The sequence below is a fragment of the Suncus etruscus genome, chromosome 7 (assembly GCF_024139225.1).
Source record: "Suncus etruscus isolate mSunEtr1 chromosome 7, mSunEtr1.pri.cur, whole genome shotgun sequence".
Lineage (NCBI taxonomy): Eukaryota > Metazoa > Chordata > Mammalia > Eulipotyphla > Soricidae > Suncus > Suncus etruscus.
Window position 1 is genome coordinate 85037914 of NC_064854.1, and position 25922 is coordinate 85063835.

The following is a 25922-nucleotide window of genomic DNA, read 5'->3' on the forward strand; positions in this document are numbered from 1 at the left end:
AACTAAGGATGCAGACTGTTGATTAGGTTACCCGAGAATATAGACTATTAATTATCAGACCTAAGATGCAGAATATTGATTAGCGTATGCAATGATATAGACACAACAAACACTTGGCCAGGAAGCTCTGACCTGGGCTACTATGTGATTCTCTGATAGATGTCCTCCCGCTGATCGAGACTGAGGATGGTGAGATTTACCTTGCGGTGCTGGGGTCCAGTGTGCTCCTGCACTGCCAGTTTTTTGCTTCACCTGCAGCCATTGTGACTTGGTAAGAGAGAGCTCCAGCAGCTTTGGGTGGTAATTATGGGTTGTGTCTGTTCCTCTCACCTTTCAGAAGTCTTGAGACAGACACAAGAGTGTGGATGCCTGCTCTCCATTTCTGGTCCATGAAGGCAGCCATGCAGGGTTTATGGGGATGGGTGGGGAGAGGCTCCGTCTGCTCATAGAGAGGTGGGCTTAATCTGGGCCTCTGGCTCTAGCTATTTTCCAGGTGTCGGTGGGCCTGGTCTTCTGTGTCATTATGTCTTGCTATGGCCTCATCCACACCATCTAGACCATACCCTCACACTCACCTAACATGGAGAGAGTGTCAGGATTATCATGATGTGCACATACCCCCTAATGTCTTTGCTGTACTCATATTCTCTTGATGTAACTGTGTTATGTAATCTTTATCATATGATGGTTGCCCTTGCTTTATTTCACACCAAAGTGTATGTGTACTCCACAATGCTTATGCATAAAACTTAATGGCAGCCAGAAGGATAGCCTTGCAGAAATGCCTATAAGAGGCATTTATCTTCTGATGTTCTCAGACACCTTTGCTCTCTGGACTCAGCACACTAGTGAATAAACCTTCCTGCCGTGAATTATCTCAGTGTTTAAGCAAATACCCATTGCTTTATAATAGTGGCAGCAAATTCTGTAAAGTACAGGGAGGGGAAAGGTTGGGTCAGATTGATGCAGCCCTGGGAGAGAGAGTCCTTATCACCTTCTGTTGCTGCCACACTGACCTTGCTTCTCTGAGATACCTAGGACAGGTGGACTTGGAAACTTCATATGCTCCTGGGTTGCTGTGGGCACCGTAGGATCTCACATGGCATGTCTTGGCCTGTTTGACCATGCTCTGTTCACAGGCAGACTGCAGAGGAGGCAGCACCACTGGTGGGCTCAAGGTACCAAGTATATGACAATGGCAGCCTGCTCATCCGAGATGTGCGGGAAGATGATGCGGGTGCCTACTCCTGCTGGGTGGAGAATGCACAGGGCAAGACAGCCATCACGGCCAGCGTGGATGTCAGGAGTGAGTGGCTGACCCCCATGGCCCACTGGCCCCTGCTTCCAGCTCCTACACTAGGCCCAGGACCTAGTCCCTGCTCTGATTTCCCTGGGGACAGTCTGGTGAAGGTCTCTATTTCCCCCAAGACCCTTCTCTGAATCCTTGTTTACCCCATAGGAACAGGCTTGTGGGGGTTCTCTGTCCACTCTGGTTCCTGTTCTGAGCTCCTAGGTGACCTTGCCTGCTACCTCAGCTCTGCAGTGAGTGGGAGGCAATGGTCTTATAGTTCTCTCCCTGAACAACCCTCAGCTCCGACATGTTCCTCAGATGTGCCTCAGACTTTGGCCCGGGAAATAGTGCAGGAGGGGAGATGTTCTTCAGTCTAACTTCTCCCTTTGGGCCCTGGGAGTTTCTAGGAATCTTTGTGCTCCCTCTCCTCCACACCACTCCTCCACATCTCCTTCCACATGTCTTGCTTGGTGATGGCAGATGCTACGAAGCTGAGGGTGTCACCACTGAACCCACGAGTACCCCGGACACATGTCCTTACCCTGCTCTGTGCCAGTCAGTGTGATGCCCACCTGAGGGACTCGCTGCAACTGTCCTGGACCAGAGATGGGGAGGCCCTTGGTGACAATGGCACAGATGATGGCAGGTGAGTGGTGGGACCTGTAGAAGAGCCTGGATGGCCCCTACCACACCCCCGGCCCAGAGCCTCTCCTACTGGGCTGCCCTGTGGGACTGTGTCTGGAGACAACAGGGGGTGGCAGCGCTGACTCCAAACTCTATCACTCCCGGTTCTGTGACTGGGTGGATCAGGGTAATTTCTAGAGCACAATTGGTCATTTTCTCAGCTCTAGGGTTACAGACAAGATGGTGAGAATGTGGGGGTAAGGTGAGAGCCAAGATTAAAGTCAGAGTCAGGGTCAACATCAAGTTTGGGTTAAGGTCAGAGTCAAGATCAGAGTCAAAATAATGGTGAAAGTCAGCATCAGGGTTAGGATCCGGATGAGGACCATTGTCACGGGCGGAGTTTCACCCTGTCTTAAGGATTATGCTGTAGGCAAGTAGCTGTCTGACCTCCTCGGAGAGGAGGGGTGACTCTTTTCCCACAGCTTTCCATGATTCTTCTCATCAGACTCCCTCCAGTTTATACCACTTTCTTCTAGAAACTAGCTTATTTGCGTTTCTCTCCCTCCCCTTGAGACACTATTTCTCCCTACTGCAGTGTTCTTGAGCATCTGAAATATTTAACAAACATTTTTCTACAAAATAGCCAGTTGTTCTGCTAACATTGCTATACCAAGTACAGGCAAAGAATATGATTCAGAGAGAAGTAAATCTGATGCAGTTGGTGCACCAGGAGATCAGACAAAAGAGGTACCCAGTACCACCCAGAAGGGAAAAAGGCCTGTGGTCCTTGCTGTGCATTGAAGGACCAGAGCGCCCTCTGCTGGCCCTTCGTGGCCCGAAGGTACTCAGCCACTCAGAACGGACTCAGGCCTGTAGTGAAAAGTCTCTGGGCTTAGGTTCTGCTTCCATAGAGCCAAGGCTGCAAGGACATACCCTGAAGACAGGTGGACTTCTCCAGAGAGACACTTCATGAGCCCCAACTGTGCAGGGAGCATCGTGAGCACAGCTCAGTCACACTGGGCTCAGGGAGATTCTGCTATTCTGTGGGCAGGTTATATGAACTGGGTTTGGCTGAGTACCTTGGGAGTGACCCTGCAGCCTATCTGTTCCCTGGGCATGTATCCTAGGGTGATCTGTGTGTGAGCAGGGAGAGCACATGTATGTCACATGTGTACGCACATGTATGTAACTGAGTGTTCATGTTGTAGTGGTTCACTCTCTGATTATATGATGCATGCTTGAAGTATTGTGTGTACAGACAAGTGATTATCTGATGTGTGAAGCATGTCTGCATGTGTATGATTTTTTATGTGTGTATGAAGTGTTATGCACTTATGTGATGCAGATATGAAGCACTATACATTTTTCAAGATCTGGGATTATGTGTTATATGTTTTGTATGCATGGGGTGTATATGTGTGTATGTTTTATGGTGCTAATCTGCATTTGTGGTCATCTATTTAAGTGCCTTGCATGTGCAATATATATGTTGTGGTAGGTCAATCTGTGTATAGGATTATGTGATGTATATGAAGGGCTATGTGCAGAATGTGTGGGGTCAGAATGTGTGTATATGTTGTGTGGTGTGAGTCTGAGTGTATGTGATTATGTGATGTGTATGAGGGGGGTTAGTCTGTGTGTGAGAATATGAGTGAGCCTGTGTCCTTTCTCTGGGATCTCAAGGCCAGTGTGAGTCCTCTCTGTGAATGTGTGTTGTATGTTGTGTTAGTGCATGTGTGTGAGTGATTATGTGCAGTGTATGAGTGCCATATGTTGTATGTGGGATGATGAACATCTGTGAATGTGTTCTCTCTCTGGCACTCACTGTTTATGTGCTCCTGAGGCCTTTGTGTGCCTTCTCTGTGCATGTGTGTTGTATGTGGTGTCAGTATATATGTGTGTGTGATTACGTGCAGTGCTTTCTGCTTGAGTTGTGTATGGAGTAAGTGTGTATGAATGTATCCTTTCTCTGAAACTCAATCACTGGTCTCCTGTGGCCTGTGTGCTGTCTCTGTCTCTTGCCTCACACTGGGGGTCCTGTGTCCCCCTGTCCCCAGGGTGCTCATTGACGGGGCCAACCTGACCATCACCAATGTGACTCTGGAGGATGAGGGTACCTACTCGTGCTGGGCTCACACTGCACTGGACAGCGCCTCAGATGCCACCCGGGTCACAGTCCTCGGTGGGTGCTGCTGCGGGGGTGCCCTGACCTTGCCCTTGGCCCACCTGTGTCTGCTCACCTGCTCATTTCACTGCAAGAGGTGGTATTAACTGCTTCCCTTCAGTACCTTTGGATGATAAAGGGGCAGGGTTCCTGAGATGTGTCTGGGCCGGTTTGCTCCGGGACAGAGAAGAAATATGTAGAAAAGATTTGGGCCTCCCTGATGGGGACAGAATAGGACAGACCCCAGAAGAAGGTCCCACCTAGCTGGGACTCCCTGAACTCCTTCTTTCCTGGCAGATGTGCCCGACCCCCCTGGACATCTGCACTTGTCTGAGCGACAGAACAGGAGTGTCCGGCTGAGCTGGAAGGCAGGGGACGCCCACAATAGCCCCATCTCAGGTGAGGGATATGCCTGCTTATAGCTGTGGATCATGGTCAGCAGACTCTACCATTGCAAGAGCCTCCAATCTTATATGGGGTTTTTTTTTCTGGGCTTAACAGGGTGAAGGGTCTGAATTCTTATGTGGGTCAGCTTTATGGGACAACATTCTGGGTTTATAGAGGGTTCTGAGGCCCTACAGGTTGGTGGGGTCTGCCCTGGCCTCAGCACCTTTCCTTTCTCTCCACAGAGTATATTGTAGAATTTGAAGGGAACCGAGAAGAGCCAGGCCGCTGGGTGGAGCTGACCCGGGTCCCAGGTGGGGACACTGAGGCACTGCTGTCCTTGGCTCCCTACGTGAAGTACCAGTTCAGGGTGATAGCCCTGAATGCAGTGGGTAGTAGTCGCCCAAGCCGGCCATCGGAACATCACCAGACACCGCCCGCAGGTAGGCAGGCTCAGAGCTGGGGTTGTGGCTGAGAGGGTTTTTACCTTCCTCCAGGGTACCCCGAGACCATCTGAACATACTACCTGCACATGAGAGACATGTGAAATCTGAACTCGAGGTGAAGGTAGCTGAAGGTCCCAATAGAGGAGGGGCAGGATGTTAGGTCCCAGCCGGTACTTCAGGTATCTCTCACACATAAATATCTTGCTGATACCTCAGACCATGGGTGGTGCTTCTGGAGAGAACTTTTGTTGATAGAAAACTCATAGATTCATCTTTCTGTAAGAGAAGTTCTGCAGCCCACCTAATGCTGCTCAGGGATCTTCTGGGTGCTGTGCTGGGATCAGGTTATTTCTATCTGGACTTCCATATGTCTAGCAATTACTCAGGTCTTTTGGACTCTCTTTTCTGTACCATGAAATACAGTTTTTGATTCTACACATGTATTTTTTACATTTTTATTCTACTTGACACCAATCTTTTCGCTGAGTGTAAGTATAGTTCCTCAATATTTAAATTCCTAGCATCTGTTTGTGAGAGATACTCTTTTGAGTTGACATCGGTTTCAGTGTGATTAGTCATGAGGTGCAGCTCCCCAACCTGGCTGACATCCAATCTTAGGCCGAGGAAAAGCTGTGAAGTTGACTTATGTGAACTTCGTTTGGCCAGGACATGGCATGGTCCAATGTTTCCCCTCTGTCAGGCTGACCCAGGGCCCTGTATCTGCCTCTTCCTGCTGTGGCCCTGATATTTCTTGCTGTGTCCACTTAAAGCAAATGTGCACTAGTTTCTTCCTAGTGTGGACTCTAATGGAAATAAAACTTTTCTGAAGTTAAAGGCCTTTTTACAGGTCAGGGTTAGGATTATACAAACCATGAAGAGCAAGTTCATGATGAAGAAATGTGGCCGTCCACTTCCCAGTGGCTTGTAAAATGGTTTTCTAATCATTCTTTATAAGTTTATTGAGGTGCTTCTAAGCAGTTCTGCAGACCCTGGAGGATGGTGGTCCTCAGTGAAGCACGTAGGACCAGCCACCAGACTGTGCAGTCCAAAGGCTCCAGGCCCACATCCAGCAAGCTTAGGATCCAATTCAAAGTCCCATGTACACAGCTTGTACCTCCAACCCCTGAACTATCTCCCAGGCCCTGCAGACATACTCAAAAGCTGCCTTGAAACAGAAGCTAGTAGTGGTCATTCACAGGATTCTATCTGAGTATTCAGTGCTATTCATTTGCTTCCAAATTCTCATGTCACATACCTAGAACCACACAGTAGAAGCTCTTAGTTTTATTTCAGTGAATTCAAGAATACACTGCTATAAATCATCTCAGGAACTGCACAGGCAGCAAAGACCTCTTTCATTAAAGACCCTCAAAGCTGGGTTTTGAAGGAGGAGGATATTCCACACAATAGGATAAAACCTTTCTAACTTATGTGTTTTTCCAGCTCCTGACAAGAATCCACAGAACATCTATGTGCAGGCATCTCAGCCTAAAGAGCTGATCATCAGATGGGAGGTGCGTATCTCAGCCACATTCTGCCCAGCACCAATTTTCTTACTCTCAGGTTTGCTTGTAATTTTGATCAGGAGCTGTGTCTCTCCCAGCAAGCAGATGTATTTTTCATCTCATCAACACCATAGATGTGCAGTACTCACATCAGTATACTCAATGAGGTCAACTGGGGTTAGCCATGGTCAGTAGTTCCAAGACTGCACTATTGTGGAAGTGCCTCATGCTCTGTAGATGATCTGAGTCCCCAGGAAAGAAGGGTGTCTAGAACTGTGCTCATAGATGTTTCTCAGAGCACTGAACATGAGGGCTGACCAGTTTCCTTTGTTCTCATGATCTGCTCGTGTCAACCATGAAAGTGGTTCAGTTCTGCAGTGTCACTGAGGGTCTCAGATTAACCCGTGTTTGGCCTGCCTGTGTGTTCTTGTCAAGAGAGGCAGCAGACATGTAAACAGCACAGAATTGCCAAAAGCAAGTCACAGAGCCTCATGGGGGTTGGGGACAGCACACACTGATGAGGGAGACTCTGCCAGTCAGCTCGCTCTCAGCCATCATGGAGAGGAGTCCTTTCTGTCAAGCTGCACTGCTGGCTCCAGAGCCATTTTCAACAGAGTTCTCTGACCCTGGACTGCTGGCTCCCTTATGTTGCCAGAGCTAAAAGATATTCATGTATTCCAGCCATACCAGGGAAAACCTACTATGGCCATGGCTAGGTCTGCTAAGCAGACGAGCATTTGCGTTTAACTGAACCTTTGTGAAACAGCCACTTTCAGATCTCAAAGACACCACACCATTATGTGTGTACACACCACATATGCATACATGGACACAGTCACTTGTGCACATCACATATGTCACATCATACATATGTACTGCACATGTGTGCCCCACACACATATGCTGCAGTGCACATAACACACAAGTGTACACACACTAAACTGATATGAACACACACCACAGGCATCCCATACAAGTGTGAACATAGACACCTCAGAAACCTACTCTACGAGTGTCTGATCAGCATTCTGTGACAGGAGCGAGAAGGTGACCACAGGCACGTAATTTCCTGCAAGAGACTCAGGCTTGTTCTGCTTTCAAGTGGCACCTAGGCAGAGCAGCTGCTCACAGATGTCTGAAGGAAGATACACTGAGTTGGGTGTTTCTGGGAAAGTGTCTGCACATTTTTACTGGCAGTTTCATAACAGAATTCTTAGGTTCTTAATTGTTGAGCCATGAGGAGCTCAAAACCTGGTCAGACCCACCCTCCTTCAGGGTTACTTTCTTGGGGGAATCTCTGGAGGCCTTACTTTGTCTTTCTTTTTTGTTTGTTTTTGGACCACACCTAGTGATGCCCAGGGGTTACTCCTGGCTATGCGGTCAGAAATAGAACCAGGCTTGGGGGACCATATGGGATGCTGGGGGATCAAACTGGGTCCGTCCTAGGTCAGCTGTGTGCAAGGCAAACACTCTATCTCTGTGCCACCACTCCAGCCTCTACTTTCTTTCCTTTTCTTCTTTCTCTTTCTTTCTTTCTTTCCTTCCTTCCTTCCTTCCTTCCTTCCTTCCTTCCTTCCTTCCTTCCTTCCTTCCTTCCTTCCTTCCTTCCTTCCTTCCTTCCTTCCTTCCTTCCTTTCTTTCTTTCTATCTTTCTTTCTTTCTTTCTAATTTTTATTTTGATCATAGTGGTTTACATAGTGTTGACAATAATATTTTAGGTACATATTTACATAAAATCAGGGGGGATTCCCATCACCAAATTGTCCTCCCTACACCTCCGTTTCTGTCCTACCTCCCATTTCCTCTTCCCTCACCCCAGGGCGGCTAGAATATGTGGTCCCCTCTGTATCTAACCCACTACTTAGTAGTCTTGCACCTGTTTGGTCTTGATGCCTCCCTTAGTTCCTCCTTTAACTGGAGGCAGGACTAACTAGTTCAAATTGCGTGGTTTTGTTTGAAAAAGAGAAAAGTAATAAACTGGGGTAAGGGTCTAATACACCGAAACTGGGCGGAATCCTTCTAGAGGCTCTCATCATCGATTTGAGAGATGGAGAAAAAGAAGGTGAAACACTCCACCAGTACCAAAAGAAGTGTCAAATATCCAGTGAGGGCTCGAGCTATATCGATAAGCACCACAAAAAAAAAAACAGACAAAAAAAAGCAAAACAAACAAAAAACAAACAAAAACAAACAAACAAAAAACACGCCATGGTCTTGAAATGAGAAACATGGCATAGCACATAACGAAAGAAAAGAAAGGAAGAGAAAATATAAGTATAATTGGGGACAATTTCAATACTCACACCCAAACAGAGAAATCGACCAAAATAGATAGGTAAATAAAAATAAACCTCTAGAACCACAAAGACTGACTTCATCATAAGTCCCACCTCAGGATCTGTGCAGATACTGAGACATCTAAACACAGAACAGAAGTCTTCCACACACCAAAAAATAAATAAATAAATAAATAAATAAATAAATAAAATAAAAAAAATAAAAAACACCACCAGGAGAGTAAAGGTTCCTGAGCAAAGTCTAGAGTTGATCCCATGACAGTATGCTCCAAGGACGGAGAAACCCCGTATCTCTTAGGCCAAGTGAATTCCTTTTCGAATGACCCCAATATTTACTGTGCCAGGGCAGGAGGGAAAAAACAAAAATACAAAAAAGCACAAAACCTTGGTTATTATATATATATTTTTTACCTCCATTTATTATTGTTATTTTTATTTTTATCTTTCTTTCTTTCTTTCTTTCTTTCTTTCTTTCTTTCTTTCTTTCTTTCTTTCTTTCTCTCTCTCTCTTTCTTTCTCTCTTTCTTTCTTTCTTTCTTTCTTTCTTTCTTTCTTTCTTTCTTTCTTTCTTTCTTTCTTTCTTTCTTTCTTTCTTTCTTTCTTTCTTTCTTTCTTTCTTTCTCTTTCTTTCTCTCTTTCTCTCTTTCTCTCTTTCTCTCTCTTTCTTTCTTTCTCTCTTTCTTTCTTTCTTTCTTTCTTTCTTTCTTTCTTTCTTTCTTTCTTTCTTTCTTTCTTTCTTTCTTTCTTTCTTTCTTTCTTTCTTTCTTTCTTTCTTTCTTTCTTTCTTTCTTTCTTTCTTTCTTTCTTTCTTTCTTTCTTTCTTTCTTTTCTTCTTTCTTTTTTCCTCTCTCTCTCCATCACTCTTTCTTCTCCTTGCAGCTTTATGTGACCTGTGTGACAATAGTGGTGCAGTAGACATTGTGTGATAGTCAGACACTAAGTATCCTGCCCTTTCCTCTAGCCACAGAGGCTACATCAGACTATATATAATCCTGGGAATGTTCTCCAGTGCTGTGCAGTTTAATCTGAAATTCTCTGAATTTACCAGTTGCATCTTTGTTGCTTAGAGTGAAACTCTGGCCACTTGAATGTTTTATCTAATAGTCTTTCCTGATGCGGGTTTAGAAGACTCTGTGATCAGATGCCTAGTGGGGCTAAGGCTTTCTTTCTCCACATAATAATGTTGGGGTACTTACATAGAAGGTGTTTGTCTCTCAAGATTGGGCACTTTCAGAGATTGCCAGTTGCTTTTCTTTTCTTTGAACTCAACAGGGTTGCAGCTTGCATAAATCCAGGTTATTTTCTTAATGAGACACCATTTTCTCTAATCCATCTGGGCCACTGCATCCAGCCAGGAGCTGAGTTAATCTGAGAGAGACCAGAGCAGTATCTGCTCAGCAATCAGTATCTGCTCAGTATTAGTGCAGGACCAGGGCCAATTCTAACAATCATAGACAAATCTGCAGTCATGACATGAATTTGAATCTAGGACTTATAAGTTTCATTTTAAGCCCGGTTACTGGATGCCACATGAGTGGGGGAGATGAGAGCTACTTGATAGGGGCAGCTACTGCTCTGTTCTGTCCATGATGGTCACCCAGGAAACTGACTGGGGATTAGGACAAGTCTACTATGAGCACCTGCATGCACAGACCTTAAGTCTCACCAGCTCCACACAGTGGTCACTGAAATACTCTGAATTCCATGTTTTCGCATGGGAATCAACCCCTGCCACTGACATCCTGGGGAGTACTAGACTTAGGCAGGAGAAGGAATCAGCCCCAAAACCTCCCAGGGCTCTTTTCAGGCCAATCAATTTTCTTTCTGAGAAGAACCTCAGGAGGAGATGGAGGAGAAAGGAATGAGTTCAGAGAGTATGGGGAACAGAGAAAGAAGAATGTACTCTAGAGAGAATGTGGCTTCTCGGAGGGGCCAGCCTGGGAATAGGCCTCAGGCTGAGACAGAGGCGGATCTTCAGGATGGGGGAGAAAAACTCCTGCTGGCCTTTATAGAGTTGGTCTTAGAGGTTTTCTCTGAATATCCCCCACTGGAGTTTTCCACAATTAAGAGTCTGATGTAAGGGTGTTTTTTAAGGGAAGAGCTTTGACCTAGTGCTGTTCACTTTCATGTTCTTCTCATGACCCTTTGTTCCTGCTGGAGCCTCCTCTCTGGAGCAAGTTCAACTTCCTCTGGGCCAGCGCTGCTGCCAAATGGTACTACCAATCTCAGTGTCTACAGTATGGGTCTGCCTTCATGTTTTGTGCGACTTGAGGACTAATGATAGGCCAACTCTTTTAATCACATCTTGATTTTATTAATTCCTAAGAACTCATTGTCAAATCTCTCATCTCACTGCCTGCTTTCAGTATTTGTAATGTAGTTCTGGGAAGTGACTTACTGATGTGTACATGCATATTTTTGTGAAGTGTAACAGCAGCTTCAGATCTCCCAAGTGTTTCTACAATGAAGGGACTACTCTATAAAACCACTGGTTTTCTGTGAAGAGTCCACACAGCAGGATTAGGAGGTGAATGTAGGATATTTTGTGGAGGGCAGTGTTAGGACTGGTGAGAGAGGCAGTCTGTGGTTTTTGTCCTCCTTCTCCTTTAGGATGGATGACAGGGAGATAACCACATGTGGGGTTTCTTGATCTATCCCTGAACTATGTATCCCTGCATTGGCACCAATATTGGGGCATTTTACATCTGCACAGAAGCTCACCCAAGTATGCTCTTCAAAGAAGTTGTCCTAGGTCCTTGAGTTTCATGTAATGGCTGACTCAAATCTGTACTCACAGCTATGGTCAAGGTACAGGTCACAGACACAGGTGTGTCAAGGTCAGAGATATGTCAAGGTTGCCATCACATCTAGTCACCATTGCCTTGTTCCAGCCTCTGAAGCCCTTGGAGCAGAATGGTCCAGGACTGGAGTACAGAGTGGCCTGGAGGCCTCAGGGCGCCCCTGTGGAGTGGGAAGAGGAGACAGTCACCAACCACTCCCTACGTGTGATGACCTCAGCCGTCTATGCCCCATATGAGGTCCAGGTTCAGGCTATCAATCAGCTTGGTGCTGGTCCAGAGCCACAAGCCGTGACGCTCTACTCAGGAGAAGATTGTGAGTAGTAGGATCCTATCCAGTGCAGGATGGACCCCATACATCCTCTGTCCATCCTTCATCCATCCCTCTGTTCATCTGCTTGTCCCTCCATCCATCTCTCCATCCATCTGTTCATTTATCTGTCTACCTATTCAATATCCCTGTCAATCTGTCTGACTGTCTGACTGTCCATACATGTGCTTATCTATCCATCTGTTCATGCATCTTCCTGCCTTCCAAGGTTTTGTTCTGGCATTTCCTGCCCCACACTATGCTGTCATTGCAGTGGTCAGTCAGGGGAAGATGAGTTGCAGTGAGCCCACTGCAGGGCATCTGGCAGTGTGTACAGAGGGGCACATCTTGTTAATGCCCAAAGTGCTGGGATGGTAGATGTGCAGATCTGTGCCCCCCTTTCCTCCAGCAAGGGGGAAGGCCAAAGCTGTGTTTCCTTGTGAGTTGCAGCCATCTCCTTCAATCTGCCTTAGAATTGGGATTAGACTGAGAACTGTCATAGGAAATAGGGTTCTGTTGAAAATTCATGGCAGTGCTGGAAATTAGCCTGTGGTTGGTTTGGTTTGGGGGCTACACTGTTATTGCTTGGTACAAAATGTGGGGTACTGGGAATCGACCTAGTCTTAGCTATGTGTAAGGCCAGTGCCTTAATCCTGCATCATCATGAAGGCCCCAGATATTATTTAGTGGTAGAGGGAAAGGGATCACCTCTACTGAATAGGGCTAGAGGCCACTTCTAGCTCAGCATTTGGAGACATCACAGCGGCTGCCCCACCCCATCCTAGACTGACTGGGCCCTATGGATCAATTCCCCTCCTCCCTGCAGTCAGCTCTTTGGGTCACCTCCCACCCTGCATTCGGCTCTTTGGGTCATCCCACCCTCACCTAGACAAACCATGAGGGACATCTGAAATGATTGATGGTGCTTGCCTTGCCAAGACTGCATGATATTCACCATTGCCAGGTGTGGCCTGAGTCCCTAGTCCTTCTGGACTGATTCTGACCCACTTGTGTCCTGTCTGCTGGGCCCCACAGCACCATAGCCCTGGGCTTCACTGTGAGCAGCCATAGTACTATCCTCAGCTCCTGAGCATAGAGAGCTCCCACATAGGTGAACAAAATTTAGAGGATTCCTAAAGGCCCTGTCTGGTGTTCCTGCACACACCTCGGTTGTGCCTGTTTGGCAGATCCTGATGCAGCTCCAGTGATCCACAGAGTAGACGTGGTCAACAGCACATTGGCAAGAGTGGCTTGGTCATCCATCCCTAAAGAACATGTGCATGGACAGCTGAAAGGGTACCAGGTGAGCCTGCATATGCCCCATTCAATACCAGTAGCAGGCAAACCAGTGCCTGCCCTGCATTCTGCTGGCTTCTCCAGGCCAGACTTCTGTTTACTGACTGTATGGGCTCTGCTGCAGGTGAACTGGTGGAAAACCAAGAATCTACTAGATGGGAGTGTCCCCCCTCGAACAGTGAGTGTACTAAAGTTTGAGGGGCCACGGACACATGGCATGGTGCCTGCCTTGGAGGCCTTCAGCGAGTTCCACCTGACAGTCTTAGCCTATAACTCCAAGGGATCAGGCCCTGAGAGTGAACCCTATGTGTTCCATACCCCAGAAGGAGGTGAGTGGATCTAGATGTGCATACACATTCCAGTCTAGTCTTCCATGGAGCACCAGGAGGAACATTCAGTTCTAAAAATTCACAGGGTAGAGAGAATTGTTTTTAGAAACTTGGCAGAGAGCATGAAAGACTGAAATGGTTTAAAAGGGCCTAGGAGCCAGAATGGTGGTGCAACGATAGGGTGTTTGCCTTGCACATGGCTGACCCAGATTGGACTGCGGTTCAATCTCCCACATCCCATATGGTCCCCCAAGCCAGGAGCAATTTCTGAGTGCAGAGCCAGGAGTAACCCCTGAATGTCACCAGGTGTGGCCCCAAAACAAAGGTGTTGCCTAGAACACTCTTGGCCCCAGAGTACAGTGAGGAGAAAGAACAAAATAGAGTAGGAGGTGAGAAATATTGATAGAATAGGGGCCAGGAGTATTCAGGTACATTGGTGTTGTTAAGGAAGGACAGAACTAAATATCCATACTATGGAGTCAACAAAACTGAAACCATGAGTTTCAAGCTTAATAACCAAACTTAAAAAGGTGCCTGTTAAGATAACAGGTGGGGTTGTGGGGAGGTATAGGAGAAACCTTGGAACACTGGTGAAGGGAGGTTGACACTAGTGGTAGAAATGATGCTGAAATATTGTAAAAAAAAACCAAACTTAACTGTGAATAACTTTATTAACCACGGTGCTCTAAATACAAAATTATCCAAGTAAACAAACTTGGCTGTGAATGGTGGTCCTTTCTGAGCCTTGTTTTTGGTGTTTTAGTACCTGAGAAGCCAGCCTTTCTTAAGGTCCTCAAGGTGGACAAAGACACAGTTTCACTCTCCTGGGGGCTCCCAAAGAAGCTGAATGGGAACCTCACTAGATATTTGCTGCAGTATCAGATAAGTACGTGGGTCCAGTGCTGTGCCTTATTATTCTATGGTTGCAATTTTTTCCTGCTGGGCATGAGGTACCATGGGGGATGAATGTGTTTCCCAAGGACTGGTAATGGGGTAGGGGTCACAGCAGCTCCTGCTGATTCTGTGTGAAAGTGGCACTGGGATGGTCTCCACAAAGACCAAATGGGCACACTGGCCAACTGAATGGCTCTACCTCAGTCCTTTACAGAAAGACCTACACAGAGAGGTCACCTCATTCTGTGAGTAAATGGATGTGCCCAGCAGCCAGTTAGACAAGGCAATGAGGCCTATCTTTTGTACAGTGGTGATTGTGGGTGGGCTGACACCCCCAGTGAGCCCATGTGAGGAAGAATGTGGGTCTGAGGCTGAGCTCTTTCCACACTCCACTATTTCTTGAGTTGCTGATATACTTGCTCCACGAAGTATATCAAAGTTGTCCTGAGAATAACAGCCTAACATGCTACTTCTTCTCTAGTTAATGGTACTTCTGATGTTGGAGAGCTTCGGGAAGTCAACATCACAGTGCTGCCTATACTCCACTGGCGTCTCTCTGACCTCTATGCCGCCACCAAGTACAAGTTCTACCTGAGGGCATGCACAGCCAAAGGCTGTGGGAACCCCACCATGGAAGAGAGTGCTACATTGTCAGAGGGGGGTGAGTTCCCCATTTATTGCACTGTGGTCTGTCAGACGTTGGTTTCTCTAGGCTGAACATAAACATGAATATCATTTGTGAGGGTCACAGCAGTATTGAACAAATCTCTGAGTTCGAGTTTAGGAATATTGTTAGTCACATGGTAGGAATGGTGTATCTGCCCAGAATGTTCACATGGGATCCATCTCACTTTTGTGCTCTCTCACTTATTGATTGGATACTGGAGTTTTTGGACTTTGGCCATTCCTGGTGAAGCTCAGGGATTATTTCTGGGAGCCATTTGTGGTGGTGGAGAGGGAATCCAGTCGCCCCTATGCAAATTCAGCACCTAAATCCTTGTACTGCAGCTCTACCCAACCACTTGTGTTTTACACTGACTCTTGGGGAATTGCTTCTTTTTGTTAATCCAAACTTCTGACCCTTCAGTACAGAGTTCATTGGTTCCTCCAGTACCGGCAAAATTCACAGTTATAGGGAAATAATATGTAGGTTAATAGTCTTTGCCATCATTTCTTGGGGTGTAGAGATACCCCATGAAGTGAGGAACTCACTCAGGGGTACCCACTTGGAGGGACACTAGTGTAACTACCAGCATGAAGGGTGCAGAGGGTAGGAAGTCCTACTTTGTTTGCAATCATTTCTTATGCTACTGCAAATGAAAGGTTTTGGAACATCTTGGGTGGCTTCATTCATGTTTAGCTACCTGGTCTTCCAAGATGACTTGCTGCCTGATTGCTAGGAGGTGGCCATCTTTTCCACATTTCAAGACAGAACTGATGAGTTTGAGTGTTTTATAGCTAGTTCTGCCTCTGCTTCCCCCAGTTGTTTCTAATAGTTCCTTCACTCACTCATACAGGTCCTTTCTCAGTCTTCCAGTGGCCCAATAACACTCCCATGGTCCTTCTGCCTGATCTGTGGGAGCAGAAGCTGCGTCTCTCTGATCACTGAACTCAGCAGGATCTTTGAGAGCAGGAACAGCATCAGAAATCTACTGCTGGGGTCAGCTCTCAGTAAACCTAGAGCTGCAGTCACCAGATGTTTCCTTGGATAAGGGTCTGGGCTTTTCACGAATCCCCTGGACTCTGCTTTGTTACCCCCAGTTTTCAGGTTGATGTAATGGGGCCTCAGAGGTATCAGTTTAGAACATTTGTTTTTGTGCCATTACCAGCTGTCACTGAACCACTCACTTTGCTTTGGTTTTTCAGAAGTTTAACTACTCTCTATGTTACACTAATATCTCTGCTTTCCAAAGCCAAACTTGGTTTTTTTTTGCTCAACTAACGTAACTACTCCTTTCTTTCATATGCCGTTTATCATAAAGCCCTTTCATTTTCAAGATAAATTGTTAACATCCCCTGCTCTTCGCTATGTTTTGCTGATTCATAGAAGAACTCTGAATCATATTTTAGATATTCTGTGGCAAGATTAGAAAATTATTGTATACTTTATTTTCATTCAACTCATTTTTATCTACCTACTATGACATTTCACAGTTCATATATTGACACATTCACGTTTCCTGCACTTTTTAGTTTCATATGACATTTCATAAGTTCCATCTTTGACCCAACTGTAGTGTTTGTGAAGCTGGCAAGGCAAACAGGACTAGGGCAAGGCAAACAGGACTAGCACAGGGAAAAAGAGTAGAGGGTCCACTTCAGCTGTGAGCCAAAGGCCCATATTAAGTTCCTTTCCATTCAAGAAAGTCTGTGTTTGGTTTTGTAGCCAGAGAGACAAACAATCCTGTCACCAGCTAATCCATTAGCCTGGGGACATGAGTTAAGCATGTTCTATGGCCTGTATTTAAACTTGAGAAAAAAAATATCTTGTGGTGTTGATTTCTTGATTTCTAGTTAATTCAGCTATCTTCCACAAAAGTATCCCGAGCAGCTATTTTCTTATTTATCTTAAATTAACATCTTAATTTTTTAACCTTTCATGTCCTGCTTTCCATGAGTGTAATATCTGTGACTTAACTGTGTGCATTTCTTAGGTAAAAGTATCGGGAAGAGCTCAGAAGGCATAAATATTACTCAAAAGAGTCATCTAGGAGAGGCTTTTGAGCCTGGAGCTGAACACATAGTTCGCCTGTTGACTAAGAACTGGGTTGATAACAATAGCATTTTTGAAGATGTAATTGAGTCCAGAGGGAGAGGTGAGCCATGAAGTGAATTGTGGACAGTATATAGCATTGTGCCATGTTCTGTAGGATTTTTTTTCTTTTAATCAAAATGGACTCCTTGTAAGCCAGGAGGATCATATGGGATACCAGGTATTTAATTTGGAAAGCCATGTACAAGAAAAGTGCCTTATGCATTATACCACATACGCCTGTATGGAAGATACCCAGTAGTACATATCCTGGAGTACATACCCTGGAGTACATCTCCTTCTGTAGAGAATATAATACTTCACTCATCTTCATGGAGAATAACCTAGGGGCATATTTATTTATTTCTATAATTTAACACTGCATACTCCCCACAAAGATAACCAAAAGTACACATACTACTATCAATAATTTAATATTGCATACTCTCCATAAAAGACACTCAGTAGTATATCTCCTGTCAATAATTTAATACTACATACTCCTCCTCTCCAAATATACCCCGAAGTATACCTCCACCTATAGGCTATTTATTGCTATACACTCTTCCACAAAAGATACCCAAGAGAACACCTCCTTCTATAGAATACTTATCTGCCCACTCTTCCATGAAAGACATCCAGGAGTACACTTACATCTATGAATACTTTAATACAAGAATAATTTAATATTCTTTCACAAAAGATAGCACACTTCCTCCTCTAGACTAATACTGCATGAAAGATGCTCAGGAATATATATTTCTCTGTAGACTATTTAATATTGCATACTCCTCCACATCAGTTGCCCAGGAGTACACCTACTTTTGTGGACTAGTTAATATTGCATTTTCCCATGAGTGATACCCAGGAGTAAAATCCTTTTGGAGACTATTTAATACTGCATACTCTTCCACAAAAGATACACCACCACCATCTGGACAATTTAATGGTGCATTCTTTCTACACAGATGATACCCAGAATTACTACTCATTCTGCATACTATTTAAGCTTCATGCTTCCTAACATGAACAATACCGAATTGGAGTATAACTATACTTCAACATAGTAGTTCCACTGCATTGAACATACCATTTTAAATTTATACAAATTTTTAGGAATTACAAGTTTCCAACTTGGTCTTTAGTATTGTTCTCTATTCCCTGCTAATCATCATCCATCAGTAACAAAACTAAAAATAAAACCCTGCTTTATCCCAGGAACTAGTACAGCTGCTGCCAACCACTGCAGCCTGTACCTCTCTTTCTGCTGCTCTGTACCTTGTCTTTGCCTGCACCCTCTCCCATTGCACCCTTCTCCTCCTTTCCATCCCTGCCCAGACCCTGACAGCCTCTCCAGATAGAACAAGCATCCTCCTCCCCATTCAGGGTCATGGTCACAGTCCTGCATTGTACCTATTCAGACTGCACGTGCACTGGTGATGGCTCCTTCTATCCTCAGAGTATGCTGGCCTGTATGAAGACATCTCGACGCAGGGCTGGTTCATTGGGCTGATGTGTGCTGTAGCCTTGCTCACACTTACCCTCCTCACCGTGTGCTTCGTGAAGAGGAACCGGGGTGGGAAATATTCAGGTAAAGCTGTTCCTGAGAGTCTGGAGTGATGGCACAGCAGTGAGGGTACTTGCCGTGCACAGCCTGGCCCCCGTATGGTCTCCTAGGCCAGGATTGAGGCCTGAACACTGCTGAGTGTGGCTAAAATATAAAATGGCTTTACCATGGAAGGGTTCGGAAATGAGGCACAGCAAGTTCTGGGAAGGAGTGTCCTCAGTGGCTCAGGGACCCCAGCAGTGTGTTTCTGGACTCTGAACCACAGCAGTGTGTCAGATAGGCTGCAGGATCTTGTGAGAAAGAGAGTGTGTGTATATAGGCTGCAAGATCATGTAAGAAAGGGTGTGTGTGTGTGTGTGTGTGTGTGTGTGTGTGAGGAGTGTGTCTGAGGATATGTTCACCTCCCCATTGTGTGTGTATGTGTATGTGTGTGTGTGTGTGTGTGTGTGTGTGTGTGTGAGGAGTGTGTCTGAGGATATGTTCACCTCCCCATTGTGTGTGTGTATGTATGGGCTGCAGGATCATGTGAGAAAGGGTGTGTGTGTGTGTATGTGTGTGTGTGTGAGTGAGCAGTGTGTCTGAGGATATGCTCACCTCCCCACTGTCGGAGCTGAGGTCCAATGCAGCACAGACTCTTGCCACCATTGCAGACTGGATACTTCTGTGCTGGGACAAGCCAAAGCATGTAAATGCATTTTGGAGCCCCAGACCTGGGAACAGAGCATGAAGCAGCCTTAACTGGCTTCTGACTGGGATTGGGGGGTTGGATACACATGGAGGCCCCTCCCTTGGCTGAGGTGATCCTAGAGGAGATCATGAGCTCCATAGTGCTAGCCCCCTCCAGGAGGGTCTGGAAGGACTGTAGGGCTGGTCCTTCTGTAACCTTTGTACTCCAGCTGCTTCTAGGCATCCATCCCCTCATCTGCCACTAGATCCCTGCAGGTGCCACCCAGTGATATTGGTATGACAGTTGTGACAGTAGTGGTAATCGTGTTGAGAGTGGCAACTAGTGGCACAGCAAGTGTGAGGAGCTTCAAGTCAAGCCATCCAGAAACTGAGCCCCAGTGACCCTGCCTGAGACCAGAGAGGCTGTTTGGTTGGAAGCATAGCCGGGGCTGAGCTGAGACATGCTGGTGAGGGCAGAATAGCAGAGTTAGCCAGGACAGAACAGTGGGCAGGGCCATGACCATGGGTAAAGAAAGCAAAATAGGCTTGAGGCTGGCCATGTCATGAGGACTTTGGATCCCAGTGTTGGGGAGCAGGATGCTGTGGCAAGCAGCCAGGACCTGGAATGAAGGTAATTGATTTGTTCAGGCACCTTAGGAATCTCTGGATACAGTGCTGACTTCTCAAGTCAGGAACCTGAAGGGGGAACTTAGAGGTGATCCAGGATGAAGAAGAAAGAGATAAACCAGCAAAGATTCTGGGTGTCTCTATATGGAAAGGTAATGGGTTTTCCAGAAGAAGAGAAGCATACCTTGCCAAGAGCTTCCCAAACCAGGAAGGGTCCTAAGCATAGGAATCATGAAGCCATCAGGTGCCATTGATCTCAGTGCATCACACACATGCCCACACACATGTGGGCATGTACACACATGCACATATGTGCATACATACATAAGAGGTATGAAAGAAAAGCAGAAGTGGAGTCGACTGGCAGATGACATGTAGCTCCCTTCCCAGTAGGCTTTCAGACCTATACAGAAACTCTGTAGTCCAGGAGAGGACGGGGATGATAGAGTTAAAATTCTTATAGATGAAAACTGCCATCTAAGAAATCCTCCTGGAAGACTGTCCTTCAGATATGAGGAAGAAATAAAGTATTTCCTCACAAACATAAGTTAAAGGAACACCACCACCTCTGAGTAAGAAAAGAGAAAGGAAGGTAGGAAGAAATGAACTGAAGGAAAGAAAGAAGGAAAGGAGAAAGGACAGGAAAAAAGAGAAAGAAAGATCAGAGATGTGAGCCAAGAAGCACGTAGACTGTGTGTCTTAACCCACAAAGCTAAGGGCTCAAGTCTGGAAATGAACTAAGCACAGCCCTGCCCCTAGCCACAGTACAGTGATGCTGTTCCTGCGATGGCTCTCAGAGCCTCAGGAAGCAGCAACAGGTCCTAGATCCCCATTGGGGTCCCTGGAGGCCTGAGGATTCCATCGAGTGGGGTGGCCGGAATTCCTTGTATTTTCTATAGAGGATGCCTGAATGTGCATCCTGACACCATGTTCCTTCTGTTCCCAGTGAAGGAGAAGGAGGACCTGCACCCAGACCCAGAGGCACAGTCAGCCAAGGATGAGACCTTTGGGGAATATAGGTTTGTGCATGGAGATACTGTAGGCTGCTGCTAGGGTTAGGGAGGGTTGGGCCAGATGTTGGAAAGATGTAGGGCTGGGGAGGGATTGTCAGGGTAGGGGAAGGACAAGACTTTGGAGGGTCAGACCTAGACAGAGCTATGGAGGGCGAAGTCTGCAGGGGGCAGCACCAATATGCACTGTGTCCTAGGATGGGAGGTCAGGAATTTTGGAGCTCTATGGCCTTAGTAGGTTTGTTTCTAGGTAAAGAAGGTAGTTTGGGAGTGGCTAGCACAGCAGCAATAGAACAAAGGCCAGCTGTGGGTACTGGCCATGGATGCCCATACCCCCTCTAGAGGTGCTGACCCTAAACACCTGATGGCCGTCCTATGGAATTAAGGAGCTCCCAGAAAAGCTGTTCTCTATCCAGAAGGGTTCTGGAAAGTTCTGGACTGGTGGTGCTGGGAATTGAACTTTTTCTAAGGCCCTTCCTCTCCTTTGGCCTTCAGATAGGGCCCTAGAACCTCTATGTCAGGCCAGAGATTCATGTGTCTTTCCTATAACTCTTATCTTCAAGCTAGCAGCATTTTATTATTTTCCAGAACCTTCCATTAACATCTCAATAAATGGAGGGGCAGAAAGGCCCTACTTAATCCTAGATTCTTCAGAATATTCTTGTCCTTAATTTTGCACCTCCAGAGGGATAAAGTAAGATGAGGAACAGTGAGAGAGACAGAAACAGTGAGCCAGAAACAGGGATAGTGAGAAAGGGATAGGAACAGTGAAGAGAGACATAGGGACGGTGAGAGAAAGGCAGGAATAGTGAATGGGTGAAAGTGGCAGTGAGAGAAACAAGGTTAATGAAAGGGAGGGGGCTCAGAGAGAGATGAGCAGTGAGAGAGAGAGAAAGGCTGTGAGAGAGACTGGAACAGAGAGAAACAAGGAGAGTGAGAGATATACAGGGATAGTGAGAAAAAGAAACAGGAATAATGAGAAAGAGCGAGAGAGAAATAGAGACATGGACAGTGAGAAGCCAAACAGGGATTGTGGCAAGGATATGAAGTCATTGTGTTATGAGATGTACCCCTAGCTAAAACAGCTCTCTTGAGGATTGCAGGGGATGGGAGAGTGTGGAAAGGCATGGTATCTGGGTTCTCTGAGGCCCTATTCTGTATTGCAGTGACAGTGATGAGAAGCCCCTGAAGGGAAGCACACGCTCACTATCTGCAGCCCTGCATGCAGCCGAGAGCTCTGACAGCCTGGCCGAGTATGGCGAAGGTGCACAGGGCTTATTCCAGGAGGATGGCTCCTTCATAGGCGCCTACACTGGTGCCAAGGACAAGGGCTCGGTGGACAGCACAGCCAGTTCTTCAGCCACCTTCCCCCTTCGAGCCTGAGTTTGCTCATTAGCCTCTGTTCCAGGCAAGAATATGATAGAAAGGATGACAGCTGCTCTTCATGAAGACTCAGCAGACTGGGCTGGTGCTGATCTGCTGACCAGGTCAGAGCCTGGCCTGTTACCTGCCTGAGTGTCCTCTCCCTAGTCAGGGCTTCTGTGCCCCCAACCCAGTTGGGCACAGGGTCCCCTGAGTTGGATCTGGGAGAGGAGGTGGAGTGAAGAATCAACCTGACATCAGGAAGAAGGAATGTGTCTTTTTCACAGAAGACACGCCCATGGGGACATTCTTGCAGAGCTTGGTGGTGGCCATTGTGGTGCCAATTCACCTGTATTTATCAAGCTCCAGATGGTTCAACAGGGATATTTTCTGACCTTAGAGTGACACTCCTTTTGGTCTCAGCTCACACTTTTATAACTCTATCACTTAGAACATTTATAGATATCGCTGGGTTCTTGGTCTTTACTGTGCGGGGAGGTAGCAAAGAAGGGGTGGCCTGGTGAGTGCCTGGGCCCTGCTGTCTCCTGGGTGCCCCAGTATCTCACTGACCTTCCCTGTACTTGTATATCTACTCTTGTGTGTCCATGAGTGTTGTACAGATCCTATTCTAGTGTATTGTCGAAGATACAGATATGTTTGACTTTGCAGCAGAGTGTTGACAGGAATGCTGTACAGTAGCCTCAAGCTGCTCCTTTACTCCAGTATGCACAGTCCCACAGGCCCAAGTCTTTGTAAAAAATATTTGGATCTTGTTCTTGCAATGCTCCCTGCTGCCTCTAAATAAAGGCCCTTCTCAACATATTGTTTTCACGTATTGTTGGAGTGAGAGTGATTCCCCTGAGAATCAGCATGGATGACTAGGCTGTTTCTTGTTCCTTCATTGAAAGTAAGTACAGATTCAGGGATGGATCCTAGCATGGAGAGCTGAACCTTCTGACCTGTCTGTGTCCTTGGTGTCTGAAATGGATATCAGGTCTGTGTTTATGTGGGCAATCTTTCACTTTGGGCTGTGCAGCACTTCTGATCCAGTGGCAGCAAGGAGATTGGTCCTCAGACCCCTGAGATATAGAAACTTGCTCAACAACCTTTTGGGGGTATGTAGGATGAGGTCCTTGGAGACTCCCAGAACAGGAAGAGGGACTGACCAGCAGAGACCCAAGCCCTCCACTGAAAGAAATGAATTGCTCCAGCCCTTTGATCTCTGAGCATTGTTCAAAGAGGAACTTTCAGCAACTGTGGGGAATCAGGACCCAGCTGGGTGTGGCCCTGGCACCCCATTCCTCTGGAGCCACAACTAAGAAGGGATTCCCCACAATGGGGAGATAGGTGCTTACTGGGCTACTGCTCCTGAGGTTCTCAGGACACTGTGGTGTCCCCCCACCCAGTCTCATGGCATCTCTCCTCATCACCAGCTGTAACCTTGTGCCCAGGGTGGTTAGGGCATTTGTTGACTTCCCATCCATGGATCCACAGGATATAAATGTCTAATGCACCTAATCCAACATATTTTGTTGAGAAGCTAGGTCCATATTCTGGTCCATTCACTTCATGACTTGGCACTGACTGAGCTGGTGGACCTTTCTCACAGGGTTGTCTTCTTACAAAAGAAAAGCAGAAAATAGTTAAAGTGAAGATGATTTTAACTTCATCAGCAAATCTGCAGTCTAATGATGCAACCCAAATTTACCCCCACACATACCAACTCAATTTTCCCTGTGAGCACATAAATATATTTTTGTAGAGAAAACATATCTACAAGAAGTAGATCTGTCACTCACCGGGCAGTGGGATTTGTACATGCCATCAGATATGGTCAATGAGAAGAAAAGTGAGCAGGGTCTTTGCTATACAAGTGTTTTTGACAGATTTTGCATGTGTATTTATAAGAAAATATGGATTTGGTAACTTTTGCCCATTGGTATGAAGGCATCTGCTATTTTAGATGTGACCATGTTTATAAAATTGTAAAGCACAATGAAATTATGCTGAACGTCTCAAATGATATTTTTCCCTATTTTATATTCATGGAAGAGAGAAGTTAAAGCAAGAACAATGAGAAATATTGGTGTGTGTTTTTCTAAGCATAATTGCCATTTGAAACATGCCATTAACATATTGATTGATCTTGTAACAATTTTAAACTGATGACAAAGGGATAATGATAATATTTGGTTATTGTAACACTTTCAAGAGGATGACAAACATGTAGGGTTTATAGTCCGTGGTCCTGGTTCCCCTGGTGTTTTTGTGGTGAATAGATAGGTTGAACCAAAGTTTCCTTTGTGTTGTGTCTTAATTTGATTACATTATCAAAAGATAAATGGTGTGGAGAAAATCTTTGTTTACCTGATTTCGTGTTTGCTTTTCTTTTCTTTTCCTTTCTTTTTTTCTTTTGCTTAAGTTAATTTTCTTTTTTGCCTGCCTCCCCCCTCCCCCCATGTGGCCCCCTAGGTTAATCTTAGTAGAAATCTATTAAAATGTGTTTGTCTTGTAGGTGGTGTTTGTATTATGCTTATGACTATGTATGGTTTAAAATCTTTTCATTATTCATGAAATTCAACTTTCCAAATAAAGTTTGACTTCATGTGCTCTAACAAGTCTGTGTTCTTGTTGATCCCGAGGAGCAGAAGACAGGACTCATTTTCCAGGTGCCTAAAAGTGAGGCCTGTACAAGTGAAGGTGAGTCTAGATGAAGCCAGAAGCTAGCTGTGGCAAGACAGTGTGTGCTCAGATGCCTTTCCATGCCAGCTACTTTGTGAAATCTAGCAGAGTCAATTCTCCTCTGGTAGTAAATATAGAAGGCCCCCTTAGTTCTGTAAAGAACAATGAAAACCGCTGATGGGAAGCACTTTCACATAAGATCATGGGAGATTTGGATATTTTCTCTGACATTTTCCTGGGGATTATGACTGAAAAAAATGTCCTGTGTTCAAAGAGCTTTATACTGACTTCTAACATTAACATCCTCACAGTTCACCCTCATGATGACCCTCACTATACTTCCACAAGTCACCCTCACACCTATACCTCAAACTAATTACCCCCACACATTCACCTTGACGTGCTTACACCAACAATGCCATAGCCTCCCGGCCTACAATCACAATGGCTGAATGCCATAAGGACTGCTGTGGTGCAGGCTCAGCTTCCTCACTAAAAAAGAGGGTGCAGTCCTGACAGACACTGCTGAGAAAAGGCCAGTTTTGCCTTAGGTTAACACTTGGCAGGATAGCAACAATGACCTTACTAAACATTAATGTATGGTGAGAACTAACAATGCCAAGTACATAAAAAAAATCTGTGTGCCTTTAATCCTTGCATTAAAACAGGAATTGCTGGAACATACCTTATTTACTCTAAGCTGATGGAATAATCTACAATAATGTTTTTCTAAAGCTGGTAGAATCTACAGTAATATTTTTCCAACCTGGTAGAATCAATAATAATACTTCAGTCAGTTATTTAGTATTGTGTAGACTACGGGTGTTTTTGGTCTTTTAATTATATCTGCCCTCTTTTTACAATAGCTCTTTGACCTAATATTAAATAGACAATGGGATTGTACTTTGTCAATAATTG

At 45.6% G+C, this 25922-nt stretch overlaps 1 protein-coding gene across 4 annotated transcripts in view; it reads left to right on the forward strand.

Annotated features, from left to right (window-relative positions):
• The window catches only part of CHL1 (cell adhesion molecule L1 like), a 49503-nt gene extending 26369 nt beyond the window's left edge, over nt 1–23134 (forward strand). For 2 of the 4 annotated variants that reach the window (XM_049776812.1, XM_049776813.1), the window contains 16 exons: nt 160–271; nt 1140–1306; nt 1772–1937; nt 3973–4097; nt 4377–4478; nt 4709–4906; nt 6353–6423; nt 11603–11825; nt 13007–13122; nt 13240–13444; nt 14208–14330; nt 14820–14999; nt 16993–17154; nt 18550–18681; nt 20897–20969; nt 22127–23134. In XM_049776812.1, coding sequence (XP_049632769.1) covers nt 160–271; nt 1140–1306; nt 1772–1937; nt 3973–4097; nt 4377–4478; nt 4709–4906; nt 6353–6423; nt 11603–11825; nt 13007–13122; nt 13240–13444; nt 14208–14330; nt 14820–14999; nt 16993–17154; nt 18550–18681; nt 20897–20969; nt 22127–22343 — 2372 coding nt within the window. In that variant the 3' untranslated portion in view covers nt 22344–23134. The remainder of the gene's footprint in view (nt 1–159; nt 272–1139; nt 1307–1771; nt 1938–3972; nt 4098–4376; nt 4479–4708; nt 4907–6352; nt 6424–11602; nt 11826–13006; nt 13123–13239; nt 13445–14207; nt 14331–14819; nt 15000–16992; nt 17155–18549; nt 18682–20896; nt 20970–22126) is intronic. The other 2 variants (XM_049776815.1, XM_049776814.1) reach the window with 2 other exon arrangements.
• The last annotated feature ends 2788 nt before the right edge of the window (nt 23135–25922 follow it).